This window comes from Eublepharis macularius, chromosome 6 (genome assembly GCF_028583425.1).
Source record: "Eublepharis macularius isolate TG4126 chromosome 6, MPM_Emac_v1.0, whole genome shotgun sequence".
NCBI lineage: Eukaryota > Metazoa > Chordata > Lepidosauria > Squamata > Eublepharidae > Eublepharis > Eublepharis macularius.
In genome coordinates, this window is record NC_072795.1 from 24,098,758 (window position 1) to 24,126,513 (window position 27,756).

General features: G+C 41.6%; 1 protein-coding gene across 1 annotated transcript in view; it reads right to left on the reverse strand.

The window, feature by feature from the left end:
* LOC129332024 (multiple epidermal growth factor-like domains protein 6) overlaps nucleotides 1-27,756 on the reverse strand; it is a 293,959-nt gene that overhangs the window by 11,050 nt on the left and 255,153 nt on the right. Inside the window, 5 exon segments of the mRNA XM_054982775.1 lie at nucleotides 24-152; nucleotides 4,118-4,246; nucleotides 4,989-5,117; nucleotides 7,032-7,157; nucleotides 8,440-8,568. Coding sequence (XP_054838750.1) covers nucleotides 24-152; nucleotides 4,118-4,246; nucleotides 4,989-5,117; nucleotides 7,032-7,157; nucleotides 8,440-8,568 — 642 coding nt within the window.

Below are 27,756 nucleotides of genomic sequence, written 5' to 3' on the forward strand. Positions count from 1 at the left end.
TTTTTACTTTTTAATATTCGTACCTTTTTCACACTGTACGCCTTGGAAGCCAGGAAGACAAAGGCACTGCCCAGTTGTTGCAAGACATGTAGCTCCATTTTTGCAGTGGCACGGATACAGGCATTTGAGACCATAAAATCCAGAAGGGCAGGCTGAGAAACAAAATGATTACATTATTTCAGAAACTCCACCATTCTCACAGGGAGTTGCCACGGTGACCTATCCATTTTTATCCCAAACTTCCTCCAAGAAGCTCCAGACAGTGAGTCTCAGAAGTCTGCAACCTTTTCCAATTAGTAAGACAATGTATGTCAAAATTCAGAGCAAGAGTTCAATAAATAGCCATTGCATGAAAGGCCATTTCATAAGTGAAACTTTGCATTGTAACATTATTGATAACTGACAGGTTGATTCATAATCCATAAAGTTTCTGCAGTCCAAACGCTGGCTTTTGCAAGTCATATATTATGAAGAGGCAGCATGCACAAAGTCTTTCAACACAGGAGTTCCCTTGGTAATTTTTTTCCAGCGCAACGGCATAGATCTGTGCATGGTTTGTACTTGGGAAATGTTCATCCCTATTATTTCCTTTTCTGTCTGTAAAGTACCATCAAGTTACAACTGACTTATGGTGACTCCAGCAAGGGGTTTTCAAGGCACGTGAGAAGCAGAGGTGGTTTGCCATTGCCTTCTTCTGCAGAGACTTCTTTGGTGGTTGCCCATCCAAGTACACAGCTTCTTGGGGGGTCTCTCAGCCCCACCCACCTCACAGGGTGATTGTTGTGAGGATAATAATAACACACTTTGTAAACTGCTCTGAGTGGGCATTAAGTTGCCCTGAAGGGTGGTATATAAATTGAATATTGTTATTATTATTATTACTGACTCTGCTTAGCTTCCAAGATCTGACAAGATCGGGCTGTACTATGCTACCTTCCCTCCCATTTCCCTTCTGCAGAACATCTTTAAGAAGCTGTTTAGACTTATAACAATCTTTGCCTTCCATTCCCTTCACATACTGGTAATCATAGCATTCTATCTATCCCTCCAATATAACACAAAGATGTTATATTTTTTTTAAAAAAAATTGTTTCTGTACTGAATCACATTTGGTTCTAGAGCTATAGGCTGTAAACCCCAGTGTATATAAAGTTCTCCTCCATTTTATCCTCAAAACAACCCTGTGAAGAAAGTTCGGCTAAGAGAGAGTGACTATTTCTTTGGCTAGAGCCCTAGAACGTATAAAGCTACTTTTGCACAAGAACAGAACCTGTATTTGTGACTACACAGAAATGAAGAGCCGGTATAAACCTCATCCCCATCTCAGCACATGGGATGCAGCTGTTCTCAGCTGTAGATGGGAAGAGGGTTAGACCCTGGAAAGATCCTCTAGGGCACAGTTAGGCCACAGGTTGCCCTTCCTTTGTCTTCATCATAAGAATGGTCCAGCAATCTCTTTTGGTGCTACACCTCTGAAGATGCCAGCCACAGCTGCTGGCGAAACGTCAGGAACTACAATGCCAAGACCACGGCAATACAGCCCGGAAAACCCACAACAACCATCGTTCTCCGGCCGTGAAAGCCTTCGACAATCTATGAAGCTTGACAATCAGACAATGGGGCATTAAAAGGTCCTAAGAAGAGGAAATTTGATGAAACTCGCTAATAATCTAAGCTAAGCACGAGTTGACAGATGCAAGCATATTTTCATGCAGTATCTTATTACATGATGGATAATGTAAAATCTTAATGTTTAAGATGACATCATGTGATATGAAAATTCTGTTTGTGGCTATTTTATTTGTAATGACCATTTCACACATTTAAGATCACTTGACCTTGCAATCAAGTAACAGTAGGACCACCTTAAGAGAGAGTCAGTACACTCCAACCCAAATCATTTTATAGCATACAAGAGGAATACAGAAATAGCTTCTGCTTTTCCTTATTCTTTTGAAAAAACAACACGGTACAGGCAACATAGGGTAGCTGATTAAAAAGGGTTGCCCTGTCCCCAATAAAGTGTAAGAGTTCTTACTCTCTATTTTGGATGTTTTGCTGCCCTCACCAAGAACCATATGGACAGGGGGTGGTGTGTCAGTAAATACATGAAATGATGACATCAAATATGGGTCTGTGTTCCCAAAATCTTCGTTCAGATGTCATACAAAACTGTGGTTCGTATTATTGTCATTTACATGGGACACTCTGTTATTATTATAATATGTCATTTAATTAAGGACATTTATATTCCACTTTTCACCCCAAAGGGACCTGAAGAGTCTCACAAAACTATTCCTCCCCAATACAATAATAGAATAAACCAACGAAAACAAACAGAAAGAGATTCCAGGCTGGTCCTGGAATTAAGTTGGCTAAGACAGGCCATGGGCCACAACCCTTTGGCTTTTGTCCTTCGGCTCACACTTCTACCACCACCCAGGCTAGAAGTATCTGTGGGAAGACGAAGACAATACTTCCCGATGGGATTCAGGTTGAGCGTTCTAACTCCCACCTGTCATCATGAACTAATCAACACATGTTAAGCTGCCCTGTACTGATTCAGATCATTGGTCCATCTCAGTCATTACTGACTGCTCAGACTGGCAGCGGCTAACCGGAATCTCAGGCATGGTATTTCATATCACCTATTACCTAGTGCTTAACTGGAGATGTCAGGGGCTGAACCTGAGATGTCTGCTCTGCTTCTGAATCACAGTCCCTCCTCCATTCGGTTGGTGTCACTCAAACCAGGCTTTGAAACCATGAAGTTGGTTTAATCTTAATGATGGTTTCCTGTGATGCACAAATGAGGCAAGCCTGGCTTAATCTTGGCTTGTTCTGCACCCTTGTGCACTTCTTGTCTACTGAAGACTAAAGGTGATGAAACCAGCATTTGCTGAAGCAAACCATGTTTTGAGCAAACACCTGAGAGCAAACAGGTGAACCACAGTAAAAAAATGTCCCATCTATCTTCTAAGGCTCTGAACCAATCCTTCTCATTTAAGCCTTATGCAAATCCCAGAGACTGCCAGCCAATCAGAGCCCTTGGAACTCCACTGGACAGGAGGTGGTGAGCCAACCTCATCTTAAGGAGGGAAAATAAATACTTTTTCCTTCAGTCAGGGATTTGGTGGCTGTGGATAACAGTGTGAGCTTAGATTAGCTTTTATTTTGGCTTTCATTTAGGATTTGGTGTCAGGTTAGCGGAGAGAAGCCGTTTTTAGTAAAATAAATAAATAGACAACCCCCACCCCCGAAGGGGTTGTCTAATCTAGCTTTCTATAGTTTCTATGACCAGGCCCTCTGTGAGGTAAAAGAGGTAAAAGAGTAGCCTGGCAGTAAGCCTGTCGGCTGTGGTAAAAAGGTTACAGTGGAACCTTAAATGCTGAGGAATCCTCTCAGGAGAAAAAAAGAATCAATTCTCCCCTCAGTGTTTGTGTTTGGTTAATTAAGACTCAATTCAATGTGCAGTCTCACAGTGGGGAACATGTATACCCTCTGTGGAGTGCAACTGAGAGCCAGTTGTACACTCCATACTGATTATTCCACACTAAACCTTTAATGTGTTCCACCTTATTATCTGTAAATAAATGTTCGTTGTTCAGTTCTATCTGCATTTTGTCTATCAAGTCAAAACAGCTGTGTGAAAGAGTTTATGCTTATTGCACCAATAAGTACTGTATTATTCTGTTAGGGTCACAGACAAGAATGCAAAGCTTACATGCTACCAACCAGTTAAATATAGCTTGTTTCTGCCCTTTTTACTGATTATGGATGGCTGAGGGGGCTCATACAAATAAAAGGCAGGAACAGAGAAAGGGTAGAATTTGATCAGCCATAAGTCCAGAGGGCATTTACCTTAGAAGTCTTCCTCACCTCTCTTTCTTGTCCTCCCCCCATCCCCTTCTTGTTCTGCCACAGATGGTTTTATATTACATCTGATCATTACAGCAGAGAATTTAGCAAAGGGCATCTTTCAGCGACATCTCTGTAGCATACTGTCTCCATTATGTGTACATGATGTTCACATTAGCTTTCAGCTTCAAACATCAGTGGACATTAATACAGTATCCATGCTGCAAAAGCCAGGCCTTGCTCTTGGCTGACTACTTACTATGTTCACAGGAATGTCCATAATAACCTTCTGGGCAATGACAACAGCCAGTAAACCTGTCACAGGTTCCATTATTCTGGCAAGGGCAATCTAGCTGACAACCTGAACCGTATTTTCCAGGAGTGCATTCTGGAAAAAAGAAAGAAAGAACAAATGAAGATAAACTTACTTGGCTAAGCCACAAAAAATGACCAAGATACACCTCCTTATAAAAGACAAAATGAAGATCTCATAAATGCATTTATTTCATGTTTCCATTCTGCAACTCACTAGGAAATGTGTCCTGCATATTCCAAATGTGTTTTTATCCAGCTGAGATCTTAAGAAAAAAAATTCAGCACCCTGGTGGATTTCATTGTTAAGTAAGGAACCATAACTGTCTCATCATAAAGTATTACATGGATAATAGCTTTGTATCTTCTCTGTAACATTCTGTGTCATTCTAGTGCACTGGTGATTCAACTACCACAGAGTTAGCTCTCTCATGCCATGGTAACTTGGGGTCTAACTAGATATGATTGCTGGAAAGATCTGAAAATGGATCCTCCATGCAGAGAGAAAGAAGCAACCACACAGAGTCCCTTTTTGGATCAGGGCTGTAGGCCTGCCTCACATCCCTTGTATGGTTTTACAGAATGAAAAAGACCCTCTGTCCAGGTTGCTATTACTGTTGAAAAAGAAAAAAGACAGACACCCATTTTGCTTCTTTTTTCCTTCCAGGGTTAACAACTGCAGCTTGCGGGGAGGGCAGTTTTGATTGGTTAATTTGGCCCTTGGTCTGTATTACTTAAGTGGTGGTGACAATTTTACAGTACATGGTGAAACGGACATCCACACCTGCCCAGTGAAAGAAGATAAAATGGAGTAATACCTTTCTCACAATATTTTCCTGTCCAGCCAAGTCCACAGGTACAAGTCCCGTTCATAGGATCACAGACACCATCATTCTTACACAGACATTTTAGCTGACAGTAGGGGCCATATCTTCCCTGGGGACACACTATAGTAAATTAACAAAGCTTTTTTTTAAAGAAGAAAAAAATTACTATAACAACAAAATGGATGCACTAGAAGGAGAACCCCCCGCCCCTGCTTGCAACAACACTCAAATTGACCTTCTCTATGTGGCATAACTAGTACCAGGTTCTATAAAATATTATTTTGCTCAAGACATACAATAATAATTCATTGCCTGGACACCCCCTTATTTTAGCTAGAGAAGCGGACTGCACCACAGAAATGTGTACAGGTGGGAAAACTGACAGGGTGAGTCAGGGTTATTGATGGGGTGACAGCCTCACTCCTCAATATAGTTTGAACCTAAATAGTCTTCCTTTGCAGAACCAGAAAAGGAGTGAAGAAATTAACAAAACAATAAAAAGACCATTAAATCCACAGGAGGGGCCATAGCTTTTTGGCAGAGCATCTGCTCGGCATGCAGAAGGTGCCACGTTCAATCCCCAGCATCTCCAGTTAAAATGATCAGGTACTAGACAATGTAACTCACTCTACACAAGGCTCTCCTTGAGTCTGACCCAGAAATTGCAGCAGGTCCAGAATGCTGCTGTGTGTATCCTGATGGGTACACTATACAGGGCACATGCAATTCCAGCCTTGCAGCAGCTACACTGGCTCCCCATGGAGTTCCAGATTGGGTTCAAGGTTTTGGTTTTAACCTACAAAGCCCTAAACAGCATACCTGAGGGACCGCCTCTTACAGTATGCACCCCTGGAGGGTGCTGAGATCAGCAGGTAAATTTCTACTGGTGATCCATGGCCCCAGGAAGGCTTGACTGGCCCTGACCTGTTAGAGTACACTCGGGCCCGCCAAGATTTTGCATCCTTTCAGCAGGCCTGCAAGACCGATGTTCCACCAGGCATATGGTTGTAGCCAATATTAAATCCACCAAATGAATCTCCCTGCTGGTCTCTACTTGCGGGGGGCTACATGGCCATCTGCCCCCCACACATGAGCAGCCACTGGATACCAATCCACACCTCCACCCTCCTTCATATATGGTGAGCAGGTGAATTGATTAAATGTTGTGTTCCTGAGATTTTATCATTCACTCCTGTATATTTTACCTATCATTGTAACCCACCCTGAGCCTGCTTGTGGGAAAGGTGGGTTATACATTAAACAAATAAACAACAACAATAACAACAACAATAATAATGAAAGACCTCTGCTTGAGACCCTGGAAAGTTGCTGCCAGTCTGAGTAGACAATACTAACTCTGATGGACCAAGAGTCTCAATCAATATAAGACAGCTTCACGTGTTCCCTGCCTGTATGACCCTTCTGTCAGTGGAGGACAGATGGCCAATTTTTGCTGATTCCCCTCTCCCATTGCAGACCCCAACTTCACTTCTCATACTGATTACATTCCCCTGACCCTCAGCAATAGAATTCCAGGAGGTTCTGTGGAGTACAGCAGAATAGGGAAGGTGTGGGAAGAGCCCTGTACCAAGAATTCCACACTGCTTTTACCTCATAGGACACAACCCGGTTCATTCAGAATTGAGCGAACAAATGATACGCTTCTATAAAGATGCTTGTAAAATAGGATAAGAGAATCTTGCTATGACCTTACAAAGGTCATAATAGGAAGAGGCATGAAGTGTAATACTTTTCATAAGGATCTTTTCTAGGCAGAGGTGCCAGAATGGGTTGGCTAGAAAAGGATGATGTATGTTGATCACAAATAGTGGGAGAAAGGGATAATGGGACAAGGATGGAAGGACAGACTAGATAAAGGTAGCAATGAAAGAGCGATTGTTCATAACCACAATCAAAATTTTGTATGCAGGCCTTGTAGAAATTCTGGCACGTTGCTGAGGGCAGGCAGAAATAATCTGTTTACATTTCATATTTTATCTTGGTGTCACACATCAATAGCCGATGGTATTTTACCTTGAAGGCAACTTGGTCCAATTCGGCCAGGTGGACAGTAGCACTTGCCGGTCACTGGGTCACATTGTCCTTTACCACAGGAACAGAACGAGGTGCAATCCTTCCCATAGTGATGCACTGGACAAGCTACAGGAAGACATGTTATCGTTTACCAGATGATCATCAAAATTTGAATCTAAATGTTCCTTTGTTAAAGGCAATTCTTTTAAAAATTATTGCAGGGCAACATTCAGCTTGGCTAGGAATCTGCAGTTATAAAGCTATTTAATGCTGATGATGTTGCTATTTATGACTGAACACCCATCAAGCACAAAAAAGTGAGATCATATCTGCGCTACAAATGTATGGGTTTTATGGCATTTTAATTTTCTTGGCTTCCCCTGAAAGAATACCGGGAACTGTAGTTTAGCAAAGTGTTAAAACTGTCTGTTGGTCCTTCCCTGCTTACCTATCTTCCTAAAAAGATAAACAATTCCCAGGGCTCCTGAGGAATTAAAACCAATGTAGTTCTGTAGTGTAATTTGCACTCTGGATGCCTCTCATAAACAGATTTAAATGCATTTCTTCTCAGCATAACCATCTTCACTATGCCAATAAGCACACTGTTTTAGTGGGCCACATCTGTATACCATATCATATTATGGGCTGCTGTTCTAAATGGAGGCATGTGGCTAAAAATTGATGTGATACTCCCTGTATACATGTGCTCCTGTCTATGTAGTAGGAAGCCCAAACAGAGAGTAAATGAGTCTCAGATTTTAAGCAAGAAGCCTGCCTTAGAGTGATTCCACACACGTTGGATAATGCACTTCCAATCCTTTTTATAGATCATTTGGAATGGATTTTTTCATGTGCGGAACAAAAAATCCACCTCAAACGATTGATAAAGTGCATTGAAAGTGCATTATCCAACGTGTGCGGAATCAGCCCTAGGTGTCTGATGTTAACTCCTCACAGTTATCAATCAGTTCTTAAAGTTTGAGTCAAAGGCAGCATTTTCTATTCTCTTTCGTGGAACAACACTAAATAGCAGTGTATTGTGAATCACTACATGGACCAAAAGTGATTTCCTCAAAGCTATTTGGTGTCAATCAGAAATCCAAACCAAAGTTTTCTATGTAAAAACCCAACCCTCCAGGCGTCTGCACCACACTGGCTCCCCCTATGACCTTCAACTGCCTATTGTAATATGGTCCAAATGCTTAGTTACCAAAGCAGATAACCTTTGCTAGAGGTAGTCACCTATTCCTTGGTAAAACAGAGGGAAAGCAACAGAATTAAACTATTGACTTTCACGTTAAAGTCTGTATGTGACCATATTGCTCGAAATGGTGCAATAAATAAAATCTGTCCAGGGCTGAATGCTAGCATTTGTAGTCGTGAGTGACACCAAAGGGAACTAACTTACTTTCCCCACAGTCCGCTCCAATGAAGCCAGGAGGGCAATCACAGGCTCCTGTTATAGCATCACACTGCCCTCCGTTCAGGCATTTGCATGCTCGCCTGCAGTATGGGCCATAGGTACCTCTTGGACAGCCTAATTAAAAAGCAGGAGGAAAAACAACTGTAAGTATAACCACACAGCTAAACAAAACACGACAGCAACTTATCTATTTATTTAAGTCCAGGTCTGCCCCAAAGACATTTCAAGGGCATGTGGGGATGTCTGCTTTTTGAGGCACAACTAACATTTTTCTTGTATTTACTGCTTACTTAGCTTCTGCCCCCAAGGGCTTCTTACCCTTCCCAAAAGCTCTAGTATTGGAGCACAGTTGGGCATGAAAACAAACGGGCTCATAAAAGGTGAGAAGGTAAGTGCCAGGAAATATGTGTGGGTGGTATCTCCAGCCAGGTACTCATTTTGGTTAAAAAAAATGGATCCCAAACTGCCTTTTCTACACCTCTGGGCCATACCTGGATTGAAACCCACAGCTCTGCAGAAATTAAATACAATGCAATTCCTGTCCAATAGTGCACTATGAGGTTTACTACTGTTAATGAAACTATCGCTAGATCCTGGGTCTGTGAGGAAAGAATGTCAGTGTTCCTTAATGGCTGTTGATAAGTGACAGGAGATTGGGTTGCATCCAGTCTAATTCTTCCACTCTTCCAAAGCACTTCAGCCAGTAGAACAGAATGTTCCTGTCCTGTCATTGTAGCCCAGTGATCTTCACGAAATGCTGCTCCTGGGGGACAGGGGACCCTCAGTAATAGCATGAGGGGTCTGCGGCAGCAAGAAGGAATCAGTGGAAACTGCCCCACCACTTCGGATAGTGGAAAATTTAGTCTAGATCCAGCCCAAAATTTCCTGATTGCTTTCCAATTCTGTCATTCAAAGATCCATTAGAGCTTGGAGCAGATGGCACCTCCCCACCATTAGGGAGGTACAGGAGGGCTGGAGCACTTGGTGAACTGGCCAAATGAGAAACACTTTGAGGGTGACAGTCTTTCCCTTTGGGGGAGGGGGTCTGATATGGGATTGCAAATCTCCAGCCTTGTAGGAGTCAGCCTTTGCCTCCAGCTGTGTTCTACTCATATATTTACAAACAGAGCAAATATTGAAGACACTCTCACTCGTATAACACACACCAAATCTGGTAGAACTTGGAACTTATCACCACTTGGGGAACTGGGGAGTAGATAACAGTAGTAAAGAAAAGAAGGAATTTGATACGACCAATGCAAAGGGCTGACTGAGTATTCCCTTTTGCTTTTTATGAGCCAGCATTTTCAAAAAACCTCAGTAAATCGTAAGATCTAATAGAGCATGTTTACCCCTCAAGAGCAGCATCAGCCCAACAATATCAGGCAGCTTGCCATTTCATCTCAGCCCTTCAAGCATTGCTTGATCAAGTGGGCTTTGGGCAGATCTCTCACCTCAAGTCAGTGGCCTCTAGAAGGTAACTTCAAAGCCAAAGTACACATGATATTGGAATTCTTTGATTGGAACTCCAGATGTATCGTTTGGCATTAAAAAGCAGCCAGAGGGGGCTCAATATAGACTAGGGCTGGGAAATACAGGAGCGTAATATTTCTTCCTTTTGCATTATTTCTCTCATCAAATTCCCTCCTCCTCTTCTGGGCTGCTTTAGGCCCGGGGGAGGGGGGCGGGAAGAGCAGCCAGGGGAGCATTTTGAATCTAAAATAGTGGATCGAAAATTCTGGTTCTAAAATATTTTAGAATATTGGATTTAAAATAGTGTGTATAGAATGAACCTTCCCCATTGCTTCAGCCCCAATCCATAACAGGGCCCTCTATGGCAGCTTTCTAGGGCCAAATTACACACCGGGCATTCCAGTCATGGAATTCAAATGCCATGCACAGCTTTGGCCCTCAGTTCCACCCCCAAAGTTGTGTACATATTTCTGAATTCTGAATGTTTTGTACTTTAAGTACGACTGTCTTTGGCATGTTTCCCCTCTTCAGAAAGTAAAATCATCCAGGGAGCTTGGAAAACAACAGTGTCTGTCGGCCCTTCATAGTAGTCCAGCGCCAAGTCGGCTGGAGCAGGGTTCATTTTCTGAAACTTTTAAAAAAGTATTCTTAAGCAACTGTAATGTATCAAAAATTCCTTTTCTTATACAGAAATATAACAGCACACCAACCACCCATCAAATTGGACCTGTTTCCCTGTCTGTTTGGGTAGAAGATTAATACCGAGCCATAAATGTGGAGTCTAAATTCTATGCTTTGTATGTATATACTTGAAATCTCAATTCCTGGCAAGGAAGAGTGAATCACTCTGGCAGTCTTTTTAATATCTACCCAGCAGATGTGCCAAGAACACACCCTTAATGTAATGAGCTCATTTGGCTCGTCTTTCGATGAATCTTTCGCCCACCCCACTTCCTTTCCAGTCACTGGTTGGCTTTTGTTTCCATCACTTGCTGTTTCAGACACCTGAATCTCTCTCTTCCTCCCCATCTTGTCTTTCACCCTTCCTCCAAAACTCCCCTCTTTTTAGGCAAATCTTGTGGAATTGTTTCCCACTTTGAACTGACAGCACTTTGTTCCCTGATGGGAAATGGCTGTGGTCATTCATGTAATCCTGTCTCTTTACCGGGGGACTAGCCTTCTTTTCCTTATTTATTTCAATTCGAGTGGGTGCAACACACCCACAAATCACACGTCTGAGGCAACATTTAATGCTATCATCACCAGCACATGTCTTCTTGCTGATTCCCGTGTTCCCCCCAAATGGGCTATTCGTAGACAGCGAGGCCAGTTTGTGCACTATTCTACCACTTTTGTAAGGCCAAGTATCCATAAAATGAGGTTTTCAGGTTCCAACTGCCAGTTATCTAATAAAGACATTTTCTAATTTAACAGTTTCCTGTGTATCTGTGTTATGTTTTTTCTGGGAACTGCAGGAATGGCAGCCAACCCTCTAAGTCATTTCCTGATTTCTTCCTTCTGGCCTGGATTAGTCCTGCCATGACCAACAGCTCCTAAATCCTCTCACAGCGGTAGCGTGGAGCAGGGCTTTCCTGACCAACATTTTTAATGACACTGCAAGAACAAAAGCAAACAAACAAACAAAAAAGGACATTGGAAACGTCCCCATTGCCTGCAATGAAGAGGAGAGGGATGATATAAAGTAAAGCCTCCTTCAAGAGGAGATCCTTCCCCCTCTTAGCGGTTGTTGAGCGCACTGCTGGCAGAATGCCCCAAAGAACTGCAACTTCTCCAGGCAAGTCCGACTTGGCAAATTCAAAGGATAATAGCAGTGACAGAAGGAAGTTGAGGAGAAGCTGCTATTCCCTCAACACATACACACACCCTGCCTTCAAATATTTGCTTTCCGTTCCCATCAGTGGCTTCTTTCTAGAGTCCAGAAAATGCTCTGAAAGCCCATCATGCGGTTATAGTGCCAAAGCTAAGCAGCTCTGGCTCTGCACCACTTGGATGGAAGAGCAACAGAGACGCCTATAAGCACTAGTTGGAGCTCTCTGGAGGAAGGACAACAATTACATACAGTAAGTTACTCATGAGAGCGCTTGATCAAATTGGTCTTGATGAAGGGGCTGGGAGAAGAGTGAGGGGAATCTTTCTCTATTATACTTTCTCTATTATACAACCCATGTACAGTGGGAGCAGCTGTGCCTCTGGGCCCTTTTTAGCTCCTTGTGCATTACAGGGAGAAACACCCTACTCATTTGATGGTTGTTGTGGATTTTCCGGGCTGTATTGCCGTGGTCTTGGCATTGTAGTTCCTGATGTTTCGCCAGCAGCTGTGGCTGGCATCTTCAGAGGTGTAGCTACCAAGACCACGGCAATACAGCCCGGAAAACCCACAACAACCATCGCTCTCCAGCCGTGAAAGCCTTCGACAATACACCCTACTCATTTCTTTATTGCAATATTTCTAACCTGTCTTCCACAAAACAGGGGCCCAAGACAGCTCAGCTATCATCATTTTTAAAATGCATTTTAAAAAGCTTTATACTAAAACAATTTAAAACCACAACACAAAATCAGTATTGTCCCACAGTATTGTCTTTAGAGCTGAGAAGAGTAACGGGCTTCTGGGTACCTTTAGCTCTTACCTGAGTCTTCTTCCTTTTTTATATAAACAAATATATTATCTCCTTTACCAGACTTCATATCCATGTGTTCATTTCTTTCTAATTGGGCAGAATACACAGGTACACAGATTTGTGTTTAACAGTATCTAACAGTAGCCCTTTCCAGTTGTTACATCTGGGGGTATCCAACTGCATATACTGAAAGTGTGAGCTACTTACAACCCTACCAATGTGTGGTTACCATTTATTCTGAACAGGACACTGTACATATTTTGTGCTTCAGTATATATTACTTGATATATACAGTGGTAGGCTTCTGCTATATATGTGATTTTTATGTTTGAAAAGAGCTAGTCAGTCCCACTGTCATGTGATATCAAAAAACATTTGAATAAAAGTGTCTTGAGAGTTTTTCTAAAAACTTAGAGGCAGATAAGCGTTTTACCGCCAACGGAAGGCCTTTCTGTAAGGAAGTGGCTACCAATGAAAAGCCTAATGACTGAAGCTATTTTAATCAGAAGTGAAAACAAGAAGAGTGCAGCGGGCACAGAGGCTCATACATGGACAGAAGGACACTAGAGAAACTGGCCTCAAAACATGTTTTCTGTGGAGAAGAAACTTATCTTTGCCATCACCACCACTAGCTCATAGGGCCTGAACATGGGCTCCATGACATGTTCTTTCTGATTTGTCCCAAGTTCTCCACCAGCATCGCTCTAGTCATATTCAAGTCCTCTTCATATTGCCCAGCAAACTGATAAACCAAGGAGCTGGGGAGGGGGGCTCACAGAGCATGGAAGAGGATGCTATGGAGCAACTCTGATTATGGCCTCAGCAAGCCCATCATTCCATGCAGCTATCAGGGCCTTCACACAGTCCCTGGGGAGGCTCTCAAAGTCCCCCACAGCCACCTGGAAACCAACAGAGACCCATTAATCTTTGAAGGTGAGATATCCAAATCAGTCTACCATCCCTTCAGGGCCATGCCTTCAGAAGACAGTCTGACCAAGACAATGGACAAACCTCCACTCCCCAATCGGATCACCAGCAACCCACTCAATGCAGAAAAGAAGGTCTAGTGTAATGTCCTTTTTTATTTCTTGGGCCCATTACAAGCTGAGACAGCTTGTTATGACGGCCATGAAGTCCTGAGCCTGACATGACAGGACGGCCTGACATATATGTTGAGATTCCCTAGGACAATCATACCTGGGGTCCTTAGCATCAAGTTCAAGACCACCCCATCAGATCAGCCTGAGACTATGCAGGTAAGCTAGGCAGATGGTACACCTGTAGGAATCTGTCCCTGGTGCCCAGCACAAGGTACATACAATCAAACCCAGCCTATGCCTGCACCGGGTACTTGATGTTGGGGAAGTGGAAAAGAAATGTGACTCTCCCCCATGCACCCTTTCTCTGGTGCATGTGGTATACTTATGTTCTTGCTACTTAAACTCAGCTGATCTGGCCACACTGATCCATGCTTCTGTAACCTCGCAGCTGAATTACTGCAATGTGCTCTATATGGGACTGCCCTTGAAGACAACCCAGAAAATACAACTGGTCTAGAATGAGGCAGACTGACTACTGTTAGGGGCTAGCTTTTGGGAACATGTGTTACCCATTTTGAAACAACTATTTTTTTTTTTTTTGAAAAATTTTTTATTGGGTTAGAACATTTTTATTTTTACATTACAATCAATTTTCCCCTAATTTTTCGTTTCTAACCCCCTCCCTTTCCCCCCCTTTTGTTGACTTCCAACAGCTTTCCCACCCTCTGTCCCTTTTCCCTTACTTCTATTAAATTCCTCTGTCTAAAACAGATATACATTCTCCATTATATTAAGCAGTGCATCATTAACTCCTTTAATTATTATACACCCAAACTATACGTCTTTAGATAAACAATTTATCCCATTTTCCAGTTTTGAATAATTCTATATAAACCTATATATCATAAACCATAAAAATTTCCCACATTTAAATCAAACAATTTGATTTGTTCTCTATATATCACTCATTTCAACTTTTTATGGTAATTCTATATAACTCCTCAGATACTCAATCAATTTAACTCTTCTATACATTCAGTTTGGTGCATATAAATCTTGTCAAAGAAAGAAAATATTGTTAGTTAGTCAATCCTCATGTTTAAACCTTATCATTAATTATTCTCTATCAGTTGACCTATACATATCTATATATATCTCAATCAATTAATCTAACTGCTTATAAATTCACATTTCTCTTCCTCCCCCGGTAAAGTCACCCCTCTCTTTTATACTTTTATTATATTTCAGTAGTTTTCAAACTGCCACAGTTTTCCTCCCACCTCCCATTTCTTCTCCAGGTATTGTTTCAGCTTCTCCCAGTCTGTGTTGAACTGCCCTGAGTCCAGATCTCTCAGTTTTCTTGTCATCTTGTCCATTTCAGCCATATACAGCAATTTGTAGATCCAATCTTCAATAGTTGGTACTTCTTGTACTTTCCATTTCTGCGCATACAAAAGTCTAGCTGCTGCAGTCATATAAAAAATCAACGTCCTATGATGGGCTGGAATTCCCTCCATTCCCAAGTTTAGCAGCAGGAGTTCTGGGTTCTTATTTATTTGAAACTGTAAAATTTCACTCATTTCTCTTATTATTTCCCCCCAGAACTGCCTAGCTACCTCACACGACCACCACATATGATAGAGGGAGCCCTCATGTTTCTTACATTTCCAGCATTTATTAGAAGTATTTAAATTCCCTAGCGCAATCTTCTTTGGTGTCATGTACCAACGATAGATCATTTTGAAAATGTTCTCTTTAATATTGATACATGTCGTTGTCTTCATTGTAGTTTTCCACAAGTATTCCCATGCCTCCATTGTTATTTCTTTATTGAAATTTATAGCCCATTTCACCATCTGTGTTTTAACTATCTCATCCTCAGTATACCATTTCAGCAATACTTGGTATACCTTGGATATTCTTTTCTTGTCTTCTTTAAGAAGGGTCTGCTCTAGTTCCGAGTTCTCTGTTCGTATGCCCCCTTTTGCAAAGTCTGAGTTGTATAAGTCTCTAATCTGTCTATACTGAAACCAATCATAGTTAGGTGATAGTTCCTCTTGTGTCTTTATTCTAAGTTTAGATACTTCAATCTTAGTTATTTCTTTGTACGTTAAACATTGTTGTTCATTATCCACAGCTCTCGGATCTATCACCTCATATGGAACCACCCACAAGGGGGTTCCTTCTTGTAGGTAAGTTCTATACTTCTTCCAGATTGTAAATAGACTTCTCCTTACAAAATGATGCAGGAACATCGAGTTGACCTTTACTTTGTCATGCCATAGGTATGCGTGCCATCCAAAAATTTTTTTATATCCCTCTAGGGCTAATAGTTTCTTATTCTTTAATGTCATCCACTCTTTTAGCCAAACTAGGCAGATTGCATCATGGTAAAGTCTCAGATTGGGCAGTTGCATTCCGCCTCTCTCCTTTGCATCTTGTAAAACTTTTACTTTCACTCGAGGCTTCTTGCCTGCCCAAACAAAATCTGATATTTTCCTCTGCCATTTTTCAAATTGTTTAGAGTCTCTGATGATTGGTATTGTCTGTAACAAAAACATTACTCTTGGTAACACATTCATCTTAACTGCTGCAATCCTGCCCAACCATGACAGGTTCAATCTATTCCATTTGATCAAGTCTCTCTCTATCTGAGTCCATAATTTTTCATAATTATTCTTGAACAAATCTATATTTTTTGCAGTCAGCTCAACTCCCAAGTATTTCACCTTACTAGTTACTTCACAATCCGTTGTTTCCATTAACAATTGTTGTTTCTGCTTAGTCATGTTTTTGCATAATATCTTTGACTTCTTTTTGTTAATGAAGAAACCTGCCAAATCTCCAAACTCCTTGATCTTGTCTATCACTTTTGGCATGTTCTCCAGTGGGTCTTCTACAATTAACATTATGTCGTCTGCAAATGCTCTGACCTTATATGAATAGTCCTTTATTTTTATTCCTCGTATTTCCTCATCTTGTCGAATTTGTATCATCAGAATCTCCAATACTAAAATGAACAACAATGGAGATAACGGGCAACCTTGTCTTGTTCCTTTACTAATCGTCAATTTTTTGGTCAATTCATCATTCACTACAATTGCTGCAGTCTGGTCTCTATAGATTTCCTTGATTGCTCTGACGAATCTTTCTCCCAGTTGTAGCTTTTCCATAGTGGCAAACATAAAGTCCCAGTTTAAATTGTCAAACGCTTTTTCAGCGTCTACAAAGAAGAAACCAACCTCTTTGTCACAACGCTTGTCGTAGTATTCAATAGCATTGATCACTGTCCTTAAGTTATCTCTTATTTGTCTATCTGGCAAAAAGCCTGCTTGTTCCTCCTCTATGACTTCCGAGAGCCACCCCTTCAATCTCTCCGCCAATATCTTCGCAAAAATTTTATAGTCATTATTGAGTAGTGATATAGGCCTATAATTTTTCACGCTAGTCAGATCTTGGCCCTCTTTTGGGATCAATGATATATTCGCTTCGCTCCAAGTGTCTGGAATTCTTTGATCCCTAAAAACTCCGTTTATCACCTCTTTTAGGAATGGTGCCAGTTCATTGGCCATTGTCTTATAAAATTTAGCCGTAAGTCCATCTGGCCCTGGCGCCTTTCCTAGATTTGCGGATTGTATTGCCATATTTATTTCCTCATCAGTTACTTCACTGTTCAGCTTATTTCTCCAAGCTTCCGAGATCTCTGGAAGTTTGGTTTTCTCCAAATATGATGCTATTGATTCTTTGTTTACTTCTTTTTTATTATACAGCTTAGCGTAAAATTTATAAAAGGCTCTGCTAATGGTAGTCTGCTCCAAATACGTTTTGTTTTCTTCACAAATTTTATTTATTATTTTCTTTTCCCTTTTCTTCTTTAATTGCCATGCCAAATATTTCCCAGGTTTATTAGCACCCTCAAAAGCTTTTTGATTCAGTCTTTTAAGGTTCCACTCCAATTCTTTGTTACTCATTGCTGTTAACTGTTCTTGAAGAATTTTGATTTCCTGATATATTTTCTTTTTCCCTGGTCTCTTTTTTAACTGTACTTCTTTGGCCTTTATTTTCTCCTCAATCTCTTGTCTTTTCTCCTCTTTCTTTTTCCTTGCTCTACCATTTAAGTCCATTAGTATGCCCCTTACAACCGCCTTGTACGCGTCCCAAACTTTACTGGTTGGTACTTCTTTATTCACGTTGTATTGTATAAAAAACTTAGTCTCTCTTCTCAGTGTTTCCATATTCTCACTTTCCTGTAACAGGTCCTCATTTATTCTCCAGGCTTTCCTTTTTCTCCTTTTTCCAAATTTCCACATAATTGGGTTGTGATCTGAGCCTACCATCGGCATTATTTCTACCTCCTTAGTCCATAGCGCTAAGTCCTTTGAGGCCCAGATCATATCAATTCTTGATAATGTAAGATGCCTTGCAGAATAAAAAGTAAACTGTTTGGTTTTAGGATATTCTCTCCTCCATACGTCTTCGAGAGTCTCTTGTTGAATCAACTCAAAAAAAAGCTTTGGCAATAGTCCTCTTTTCTTTTGTGCTTTTGTAGTCTTTTTGTCTAATTCCAAATCTGTCACTCCATTGAAATCTCCAGCAAGAATTATCTGGTCATATACAAGATCGTCTAGGTGCTTCCTTAAGTCCTCAAAGAAGCTTTCCTTTGCACCGTTAGGTGCATAAAGTCCGACTACCAACACTCTCTTTAAGTTCCAATTACATTCCACTGCTACAAATCTAGCTTCCACATCTCTCATAACAAATTTTGGCTGCAGCTCCTCTTTTATATACAACACCACTCCTCTTTTTTTCTTGTTGGAAGCCGCTACAAATTCTTTGCCCAATTTTCCAGATTTTAAATATTTTACATCCTGTTTTCTAATGTGGGTCTCCTGCAAACAAACAATATCACATTTTTGTTTTAGTAGCCAATGAAAAATATTTTTTCTCTTATTCGGTGAGTTTAGTCCATTTACATTCCAAGATAATACTTTACACTCCATATTCATGGTTTTGTTGGTAAGTCTTTTTCATTGTCCTTGATAAATCTCTCCATCTCCCGCTCAGATCTGATGCGTTTTTTTGCCCCTCCAAACTCAAAGGACACTCCTTCCGGTAACTCCCATCTGTATCTGATATTCATGTCCTTCAAAGTCTGAATTAGCACTCTATATTTTTTCCTGTCCAATAACACTGATCTGGGCAGTTCCTTCATTATAATAATCGTCTTGCCATCAATCTCCAATGGATCTTGAAATTGTTTGGTCACAATCCTCTCTTTCATATTTCTAGTTGTAAACTGCACAATCACATCCCTTGGTAGTTTCCTCTGGGTTGCAATTCTCGAGTTCACACGATACGCCACATCTAGGATAGCCACAATTTCCTCCTCCTCCTTCCCCAGGTAATCAGCCAACACCTCAGTCATCTGTTCTTGCGCTGACTTCCCTTCCACTTCTGGCAGACCACGAAAACGAAGCTGCTTCTCCATGTGTTTAGTTTCTGCAACTGACATCCTCCCCTTCACCAGCCTCATCTCTGTTTGTTGCGTGTCTATTAAATTCTCCATCGCGTCTTCTACTGTTTTAACTCTCTGCTGCGTTCCTTGTAATTCACTGCTAATCGTTTCCACACCTTTTTTCACTTCTGACAGCTCCGACTTTACTGTCTGTGTAACTTCCTTGACCTCTTTAATAAGCTCCAATTTCGTGTCCTTAAGTTCTTTCATCATGTCTATAAGTTTTTTGTCCAAGTTTTCTATTGCCGATTGCCACTCTTTTTTCGACATCGTGGGGCTTGCTTTAGCTCGCTCCCACGAATCTGCTCTCTTCCTCAGCTCCGTGGCGTATAATTAAACGTTTTCCTTTTTTTTAAATGTCCCAATCTTTGCCAAAATTAATTTTTTATATCCAAAATGTCGGGCGTCTTTTCTCTATGGTTTCTCTATGTTATTATAATCCAAGATGGCCTACTTCCTCTTCCGCTGAAGCCACGACCCTTCCACTTTCAAAGATGGCGATTCCCCACTTCCTGTCCTTTGGCAAGGGCCGCTTCCCTCCAGCCACTCTATTGTTGTTACGCACTTCCTGTCTCCCGTCTTCCCACAGCAGGTCTCGCGATGGTGTCTTTTTCCCACAGCTCCAAAACCACAGGTATTCAAAACAATAGTCCGGTTTTTGTAATAACTTCTTTAAACTTAGTCTCTTTTAAAATACAACTCCTGCCGAGTCTTCACCTCCTTTTCGCTAGTCTGTTGCAGTTTAAAAGTCTACTTTCTTTCCTCTCTGTTTTTGTCAATCTGTCCCGTTTCAAGAGATAGCGATCTTTACCTTCCATTTTGAAACAACTAAATTGGCTGCCAGTTTGTTTCTGAGTTCAGTTCAAGGTGCTGGTCATAACCTTTAAAGCTCTTCACAACCTGAGACCCACATTTTTAAAGAACCGTCTCTTTCCATATGTTCCAGTGCACTACCTACAGTGGACTCAAATCTATGAAATGGATTCCCTGGAGAGGTGAGGGGAGTCCCCTCCTTGGGAGATATTCCAGAGGCTCTGCAAAACATGCTTGTTTGCCAGGGCTCCTAAGGATGTGTGAAGTTCAGGCATCTTTTAAGGTAGAGGGGGGATGTTAACTTGGTTTTAAAATTGGACATTTTAAAATTATTTTGTAAGCCATCTTAAACTGTGTGGAAAGCCTGGGTATAAATGCTTTAATAATGAATGAATGAATGAATGAATGAATGAATGAATGAATGAATGAATGAATGAATGAATTAATTAATTAATTAATTAATTAATATGCGCCATTCCCTAACACATTCCCCAAGTGAACAAAGGCCTATTAGAGTCAGACAAAACAGAACCAGCCTGTCTTTTTGTGTGAGTCTGAAACTGTCTGTATGGTTCTTAGATTGGTACAACATTCTCCATCTCAAAGATGCACTGCACTTATAAATACCAGCCAAAAGAGGAGCTCGTTGCCAAGTTCCACCTCTTCTTCCTTAACATCTCATTCAACTTACTGGCATCCTGAAACCATTACAATGTTTTCGCTACACATGATTAGTGGTGATGATGGTGGGGGAGGAATTCACACAGCACTATCATTATCAGTGGCAGCTCTGTATTTTTTGTAATTCTACCTTTAAATACTGTCTGTTGCAAGTTTAAATACCCTTTCCCAACATCTTGCACATCTGTATATGGTACAGTCACGCCATGAAGCTTAACATCGCATATAGTTGTACTTTTAAAAGTCAAAACACTGCAGTGCATCAGGAATATAAGGCCTTGTGCTGATTTATGGGCAAATAAAGCTATTCTTATTGCTAGGCTATCTGCTTCCTTTGGTCCCTGCCAAGAGACTATTTCAATTCTTCACTCCAAAATTTGAGAACATGAAAGCCCAGTTGCTCTTGGCGGCTGAAAACTTCTGCTTACCAGCCAGCTACACCTTTTATGGATAACTTCTTATACTTTGCTCTCTTTTTTCCTCCCTCGTAGTACTATAAAGTACAGCAGAGGTTGCCAGGAAAGGTTTCCAACCATATCCAACCACTTGCTTACTGGATTCAGGCCAACTTAAGTTCTCTGGGAGAGGCTTTGTATATTGAACCTGTTTTTAAACAGCATACTGAAAGCTCCTGCAGGGAAGATACTATACAAGTCCATTTTGCATTTAGCCTAAGGCAGTATTTTTATAAATGTTTTTAATATGGGGGGTGGGGTTGCTATCTTCTAAATCTTTGAGGTTCCCTCAACCAAATACCATTTGTGACAGTGGAAGCTACCTTATATAGATCTGGTTCACGTGTTTCCTATTCTGAGGAGGTACGAATGAGAACTTACACAGAAGAAGCATAAAAAGTTTCCTGACGCCTTTAAAAAAAATGAAAAGCAGCCACAGGAGGCTACCAGTTTGAGTCTAGTAATGCAGGAGCAAGGGATGCTTAACCAGATCCCTTTTCCACTGTTTGTCTGCTCAAAATCAACACCACTGCAGGAAGGGGAAGAAGCAAGCAAAACACCAGGAAAAATTCTTATCCAAAAGTCATGAAGAGTCCAGTAAAAAGTGCTGTTTTGGATGGATGCAGTCCTGCCTCCGATTATGTACATTTCCAATCACATAGCTGTAAACCTTTATCTAATTTAAATTTATATGCCTGTTAATATCCTGTTGAAATCAACAAAATGCAAACGGCTCACAGGTATGTGCTGGATTGCAGTGGAAGGACACAATTAGGATTATCAATCTCAAGGTTATTTTCCTGGAATTACAACTGGGCCGCTTTCTTGTGCGAAATCTCACGAGAAGACGCTGTTATCGTGCGAGAAGACGTGATAACAGCGTCTTCTTGTGCGATTTCGCGTGAGATTTCGCTGTTTTCCAGAACAAGGTAAGCCATGTGGAAACAGTCCTGATCTCTAGTCTACAGAAATCAGTTCCTGAAGGAAATAACACCTTCAGCAGAGGGACTCTATGGCATCACACCCCTGCTGAACTCTCTCTACAAATTGTTATCTTCCCCAGACACCTCCCTGAAATCTCCAGGAATTTCTCAAGCTGGAGCTGGCAACCCCAGACACCATCCATCAGCAGTGCACTGTTACTACACACCCTCCGTTCATTTCAGTTGTGCTTCTGCAGGAGGTTCACAGAACTGTATGAAGTATGCCACGAGCAGTGTTGGCTTATTGTTCCTAAAGGACTCAAATCAAATATGTTCCAGTAATTTTGTGCCTATACACAGGATTTTCAATGGAGGAAGGACAAAATTATTTTCATTCCCCTCCCTCAGCAGCGACAGCCAGTGAGTGCTGAAAATGGGAATTTGCATAATTCTTTCCCCCTTCTTTACTATGTAGAAAATACACATTTAAAATTACATATAGAAATTATACTGCCTTGAGCAGGCCTACTCCTCACAAAGGGATCTCTGGAGAGGTGGCATATACATTTTCCAGACAGATTAAGGATAATATTTCTGTACCCTGATAGAAGCCTATCGTAGTTCTGGCTGCTCTGAGCCACAACAAATAAGCCACTTCACACTAGGAATAGGCAAACTTCCCCCGGCTTAATTCAGCTTGGCCAACTGAACTATTTCCCAATTACCAGGAGTGCAAAAAGGGGAACACAAAAGACGCAAATTGCCCTGGGGCTCCACACAGCCGAGGACCCCAATGTATTTGTTCATATTGTCTAACTTGAGGGTGTAAGTGGTCATACTTGCCCTCAAGATATTAAGGCTTATGAATATGGCAATATAATAAGCCCCTCTGCTCATGTGTTTAAAACACAGACAAGCTGCCTGGCTAGGCAGGAGATGGAAAAGTACCGGAATGTGAGAAGTAAGACTAACTTAGCCCCACACCCCGGAGTTTGTGTATAACCATAGAACAATAGAGGTCTCCAGAAGTACTTGAATGAATCCATTCACACACATCCATTCTACCCTTTACCCACTCTCCTATTATAGCCTCACCCATCCAGCCATCGTGGGTCCTTAAATAATCTTTTTACACCTATAGTTCCTCTCAGGAAGACCTAATCAAATCTTCCTAGTTCATTGTCCCACCTTGGAGACAGTTTGCCAGCCTTATTGTCTCACCCTGGAGACAGTTTCCCAGTCCTTTGTCCCACCCTGGGAAGAACCATTAAGGCATTGATTGTTGCGCGTTTTCCAGGCTGTATTGCCGTGGTCTTGGCATTGTATTTCCTGACGTTTCACCAGCAGCTGTGGCTGGCATCTTCAGAGGTGTAGCACCAAAAGACAGAGATCTCTCAGCCTCTCTACACCTCTGAAGATGCCAGCCACAGCTGCTGGCGAAACGTCAGGAACTACAATGCCAAGACCACGGCAATACAGCCCGGAAAACCCACAACAACCATCGTTCTCCGGCCGTGAAAGCCTTCGACAATACATTAAGGCATTGTTTTAGGGCAGAGACTCAGTCCTGCCTCAGGGCATGTTTCACAGTATATCTGACTGTTCTGCCATGTGCTCAGTGTGTGTGTGTGTGTTCTTGACCTTCCACACGCCCTCAGATGCCATGTCTGAGCCCTTCTCCCTGTACCCATTTAACCTTTCCCCTTTGACAGTGGTTTCCCCTTAGGGCAGTGTTTTTCAGAAAGCCTATCTAGTGATCTGGCATTCATGGCTATTAATGAATTTTATCATCATTAAATACTACATGCAAAAATGCTACATGCAAAACTTTATTATCTCTATACTGTATTTCATTCACTTTAATCCTTTTGCACTACTCCTGTTCTAGCCTTCCAGTCCTTCTATGGTTGGAATTATGATCTGAGCCAATGAAGAATTCTTACAGATATGGCACTTGCTTCAGCTAATATCCAAATGTTAGAAGCTATACAAATTTAGATTCCACACTGCCCCTCCTAATTTTCAGTGGCATCTGTGATTTGTACTGGCGTGTCTACCACTTGATGCACAGCGTTGCAATGTGTGAATGCGCCTTGAAGAATCAGTCTGCACAGACCTAAACTTAATTTTGCTGCACTTCAAAGCAGTGCTGGCAGTGGAGGGGGCTCACACATTAATGGGCCACAAAGCCATTTGAAAAATCATATGAACTACATGCATGCATGCTATCTCAATGCCATTAACCCTGAGCCCAAACTCTGTGTATTCATGCATCCTGATAATTATTGCTAAAAGAATACAGCAGATAAAAAACTGCCCCACTTGGGAGACTGCTGCACACAGACCTAAGCAGAAAGCAAAACAATCAAGTCTGCCAAAATCCAGGCTAGAAAGGAGACATTTCACTATTATTTCTGTAAGAGGATATGAAATGCATATAGCAAATACACAATTATAAGGTGGAGATAAAGATGATTATCTTCCTTTTTTTCAAGCAACACCACTGTATTTTCTTATTACTACATTGCTTCAGTCTACAATCCATTTTACAGAAATCACATTAACTCTGTAGACTAAAAAAAAAATTATTAAGAAAGGCTCGGCCAGATGGTGGCACTTAAGTTTTAAGAATACATTCCTCAGCCTAGGATAACAATTAAATTTAAATTAACCTGATTATCCTGTGCAACTTCTGGCTGCTTCTATGGATCAAGTGCAACATCTCCCCCCCCCCCTCTTTTTTAAAATAATTATCATTTGTGCTCAGTTTAATATGAAATTTGGGGGAACTATTTGGAGTCAGTGTAAAGGTGCTGAAAATGAGCATGCAAGGAACTGCTGCAAAACTAAGGGCCAAGCTACAAGTGATGAATGACACTTGAACGGCAAGTGGATTGAGTGGAGGGCAAGTGAACAGGGAGAAATACACTTGCCGTTCAAGTGTCATTCGTCACTTGTAGCTTTGCCCTAAGAGTAAAATTTAGTCGATCAGACACTTAGGGTTTTTTTTTACAGCCCATTCTCAAGATCGTTTTTAAAGTATTTAGAACCAGGAACACAACTATGTATCTGGTGCAACATGACAAATACCACCATCTCTTTCAGACAATATTTTCTTCTCAAGGTTTTATCCTCCAACTTTAAGTCTTATAAATTCAAATCAATAAACTTCTATCACTATGGGGAAAAATAAATGACTGGACAGGGAGATCCAACATTCAAAATCTGCCTGAGCCCGCATCAAAATGTAGGTTTTATTTTCCAGATTCATGGAAATTTTAAAATGTGCTTCCTCACCCTGCAGTTATTCATAATAATAATAACAACAACAACAAAAATGACAACATTAGATTTATATACCAACCTTCAGGACAACTTAACACCCACTCAGAGTGATTTACAAAGTGTGTTATTATTCTCCTCACAACAATCACCCTATGAGGTGGGTGGGGCTGAGAGAGCTCTGGAAGAGCTGTGATTGACCCAAGAACACCTAGTTGGCTTCAAGCAGAGGAGTGGAGAATCAAACCCAGTTCTCCAGATTAGAGTCATGTCACTCTTAACCACTACTGGCTCCCCTACATCAGAGTGAGGGGTTCAAAGGTAGGAGAATATGAGGAAACATGCAACATTAAGTGTTATTCCTAGTCTTTTCCACAAGGGGAGGAGATTTCTTCTGAACAGGAAGCTAGTTTGGTGTAGTGTTTAGTGATGGGACTCTAATCCGGAGAACCGGGTTTGATTCCCCACTCCTCTGCTTGTAGCCAGCTGGGTGTCCTTGGGTCAGTCACAGCTTCTCGGAGCTCTCTCAGCCCCACCACCTCACAGGGTGATTGTTGTGGGGATGATAACAAGATACTTTGTAAACTGCTCTGAGTGGGTATTAAGTTGTCCTGAAGGGCACTATATAGATCAATAATGTTGTTGTTATTATTGTTAAGTTGCAACAGTGTCTCTTGCTTCATTTTGGTTTGGGTGGAATTCTCTGTTTTGATGTCTCTGGTTTCATGTTGGTCCCCTTGATTCACTTTGGTTCGGGGGGGGGCCTTCAGTTTGGCTCTGTTGGGTTTCCTCTTGCATTCGGGAGTGTGCCTTTGGCCCCTGGCAGCCTTGTCCCTGTGTGTTTCTGCCTGAGACCCAGCTTGGAAATGTTTTCCCCACAGGAAACAATGGAGAGCAGCTGGGCAGCTTGTCCAAGGGGCACTTGGGTTTGGAGAGGACTTCAGTTTGGTTGTGTTGGGCTTTCTCTGAGTTAAACTTGCATTTGGGAGTGTGCCTCTGACTGGTGGCTGTCTTGCCCCTGTGTATTGTGACCTGAGAGGCAGTTTGGAAATTTTCCCGTAATAGGGAACGATAAGGGCCATTTGTTCAGTTGGCACTTGGGTTTGGGGGAGACCAGTTTGGTTCTAATGGGCTCCCTCTTGTATTTGGGATTGTGCCTTTGGCCACTGGCAAACTTGCCCCTCTGCTTGGAAATGTTTTCCCATAGGAAACAATAGTGAGTGGCTGGGGGCACCTTCTTCAGCAGCCCATAGAACTGGACCCCAGAGTCCAATCTTCCTGAAACTTGGGAGTTATTTAGAGGATAGTCTGTAGTAGGTTCTCTGAAAAGTTTGCTTCAAAAGTATCCTGCCCCAGATATCCCCCAGATAGTTTTTCCCTTAGAGAATAATGGCCAAATAAATCTAGTACTCTCTGATCTGTCTTAAATGATCAGAGAATCTTTCCCAGATTTCAGGAAACCTGGAATTTTTTCCTGAGATCTCTGAAACCAAGATCTGGATTTCCTAGATTTTTTTTGAGGGATGCACACCCCTATACTTCTCCAATTATGGAAAAAACCCTTCCTTCATACATAAAACTAAGCACATCAGAGAAAGAGCTGACTATAATGTGTCTTCCTAACATATTAGTTTTATAAATACAGATTTACGTGGGTTAATATGGAGGAGCATTCCAACGTGCAATCCTGTACCTGGTGTTGTCTCAGGTGAGCACAGATGAAAAGTGAGGCTTGTCCACACAGCTGTGCTCAGCTCTGGAAGCATTCAACAGGCAGCAAGAAATGCTTGCTGTTTTCCAAGTGGCTGTAAAGACATGATGTTCACCCCGAATTCACACTCTGGAGACTACAAATTTTGGCTGGCGAGACCACCAAGGAAAATTCTTTCGACTGCGCTTAAAACCCCAACACAAGTTTTGTTTGACTACAATTAGCCTCACATTTCACTTCAGGACGAATCCAGTGACACTGCAAATGTCAGTGTGCTGCTGTGGTTAAACTGCCACCCTATGACTGGGGAGACCCAAGTTTAAATCCCCACTCTGCAGTGACACTTACTGGGTCACCTCTCTGTTTTACCTTACAGGATAGTTGTGACTATAAACTGAGAAGGTGGGGTCCAAATTGGCTACCCTTGGTTCCTTGGAGGAAGGACAGAACAAAAATCTCAGAAATAAAATAGCATGAACAACAACATAGCTTTATCCATTTGCCATGATCCACCCTTGCTTAAAAACAAAACAGGGATGGATGGGGGACCTTGAATTAAGTTCTATGTACAGGGTGCATTTTGGGGGGGGGTATGTGTGGAGGCATGTGAAGGAACCCTTAGAGGTGTGCAAAACCCATTTAACTCACAACAAACTTATCAAGTTTGTTTCTCTCTCGATCTTTTTCAAAAGGCAGCAGCAATTCTATTCACTAATTGAAATAAAAGATACTTTTGGTGCAGTCCTAAGCCAAGCTACATTCTTCTA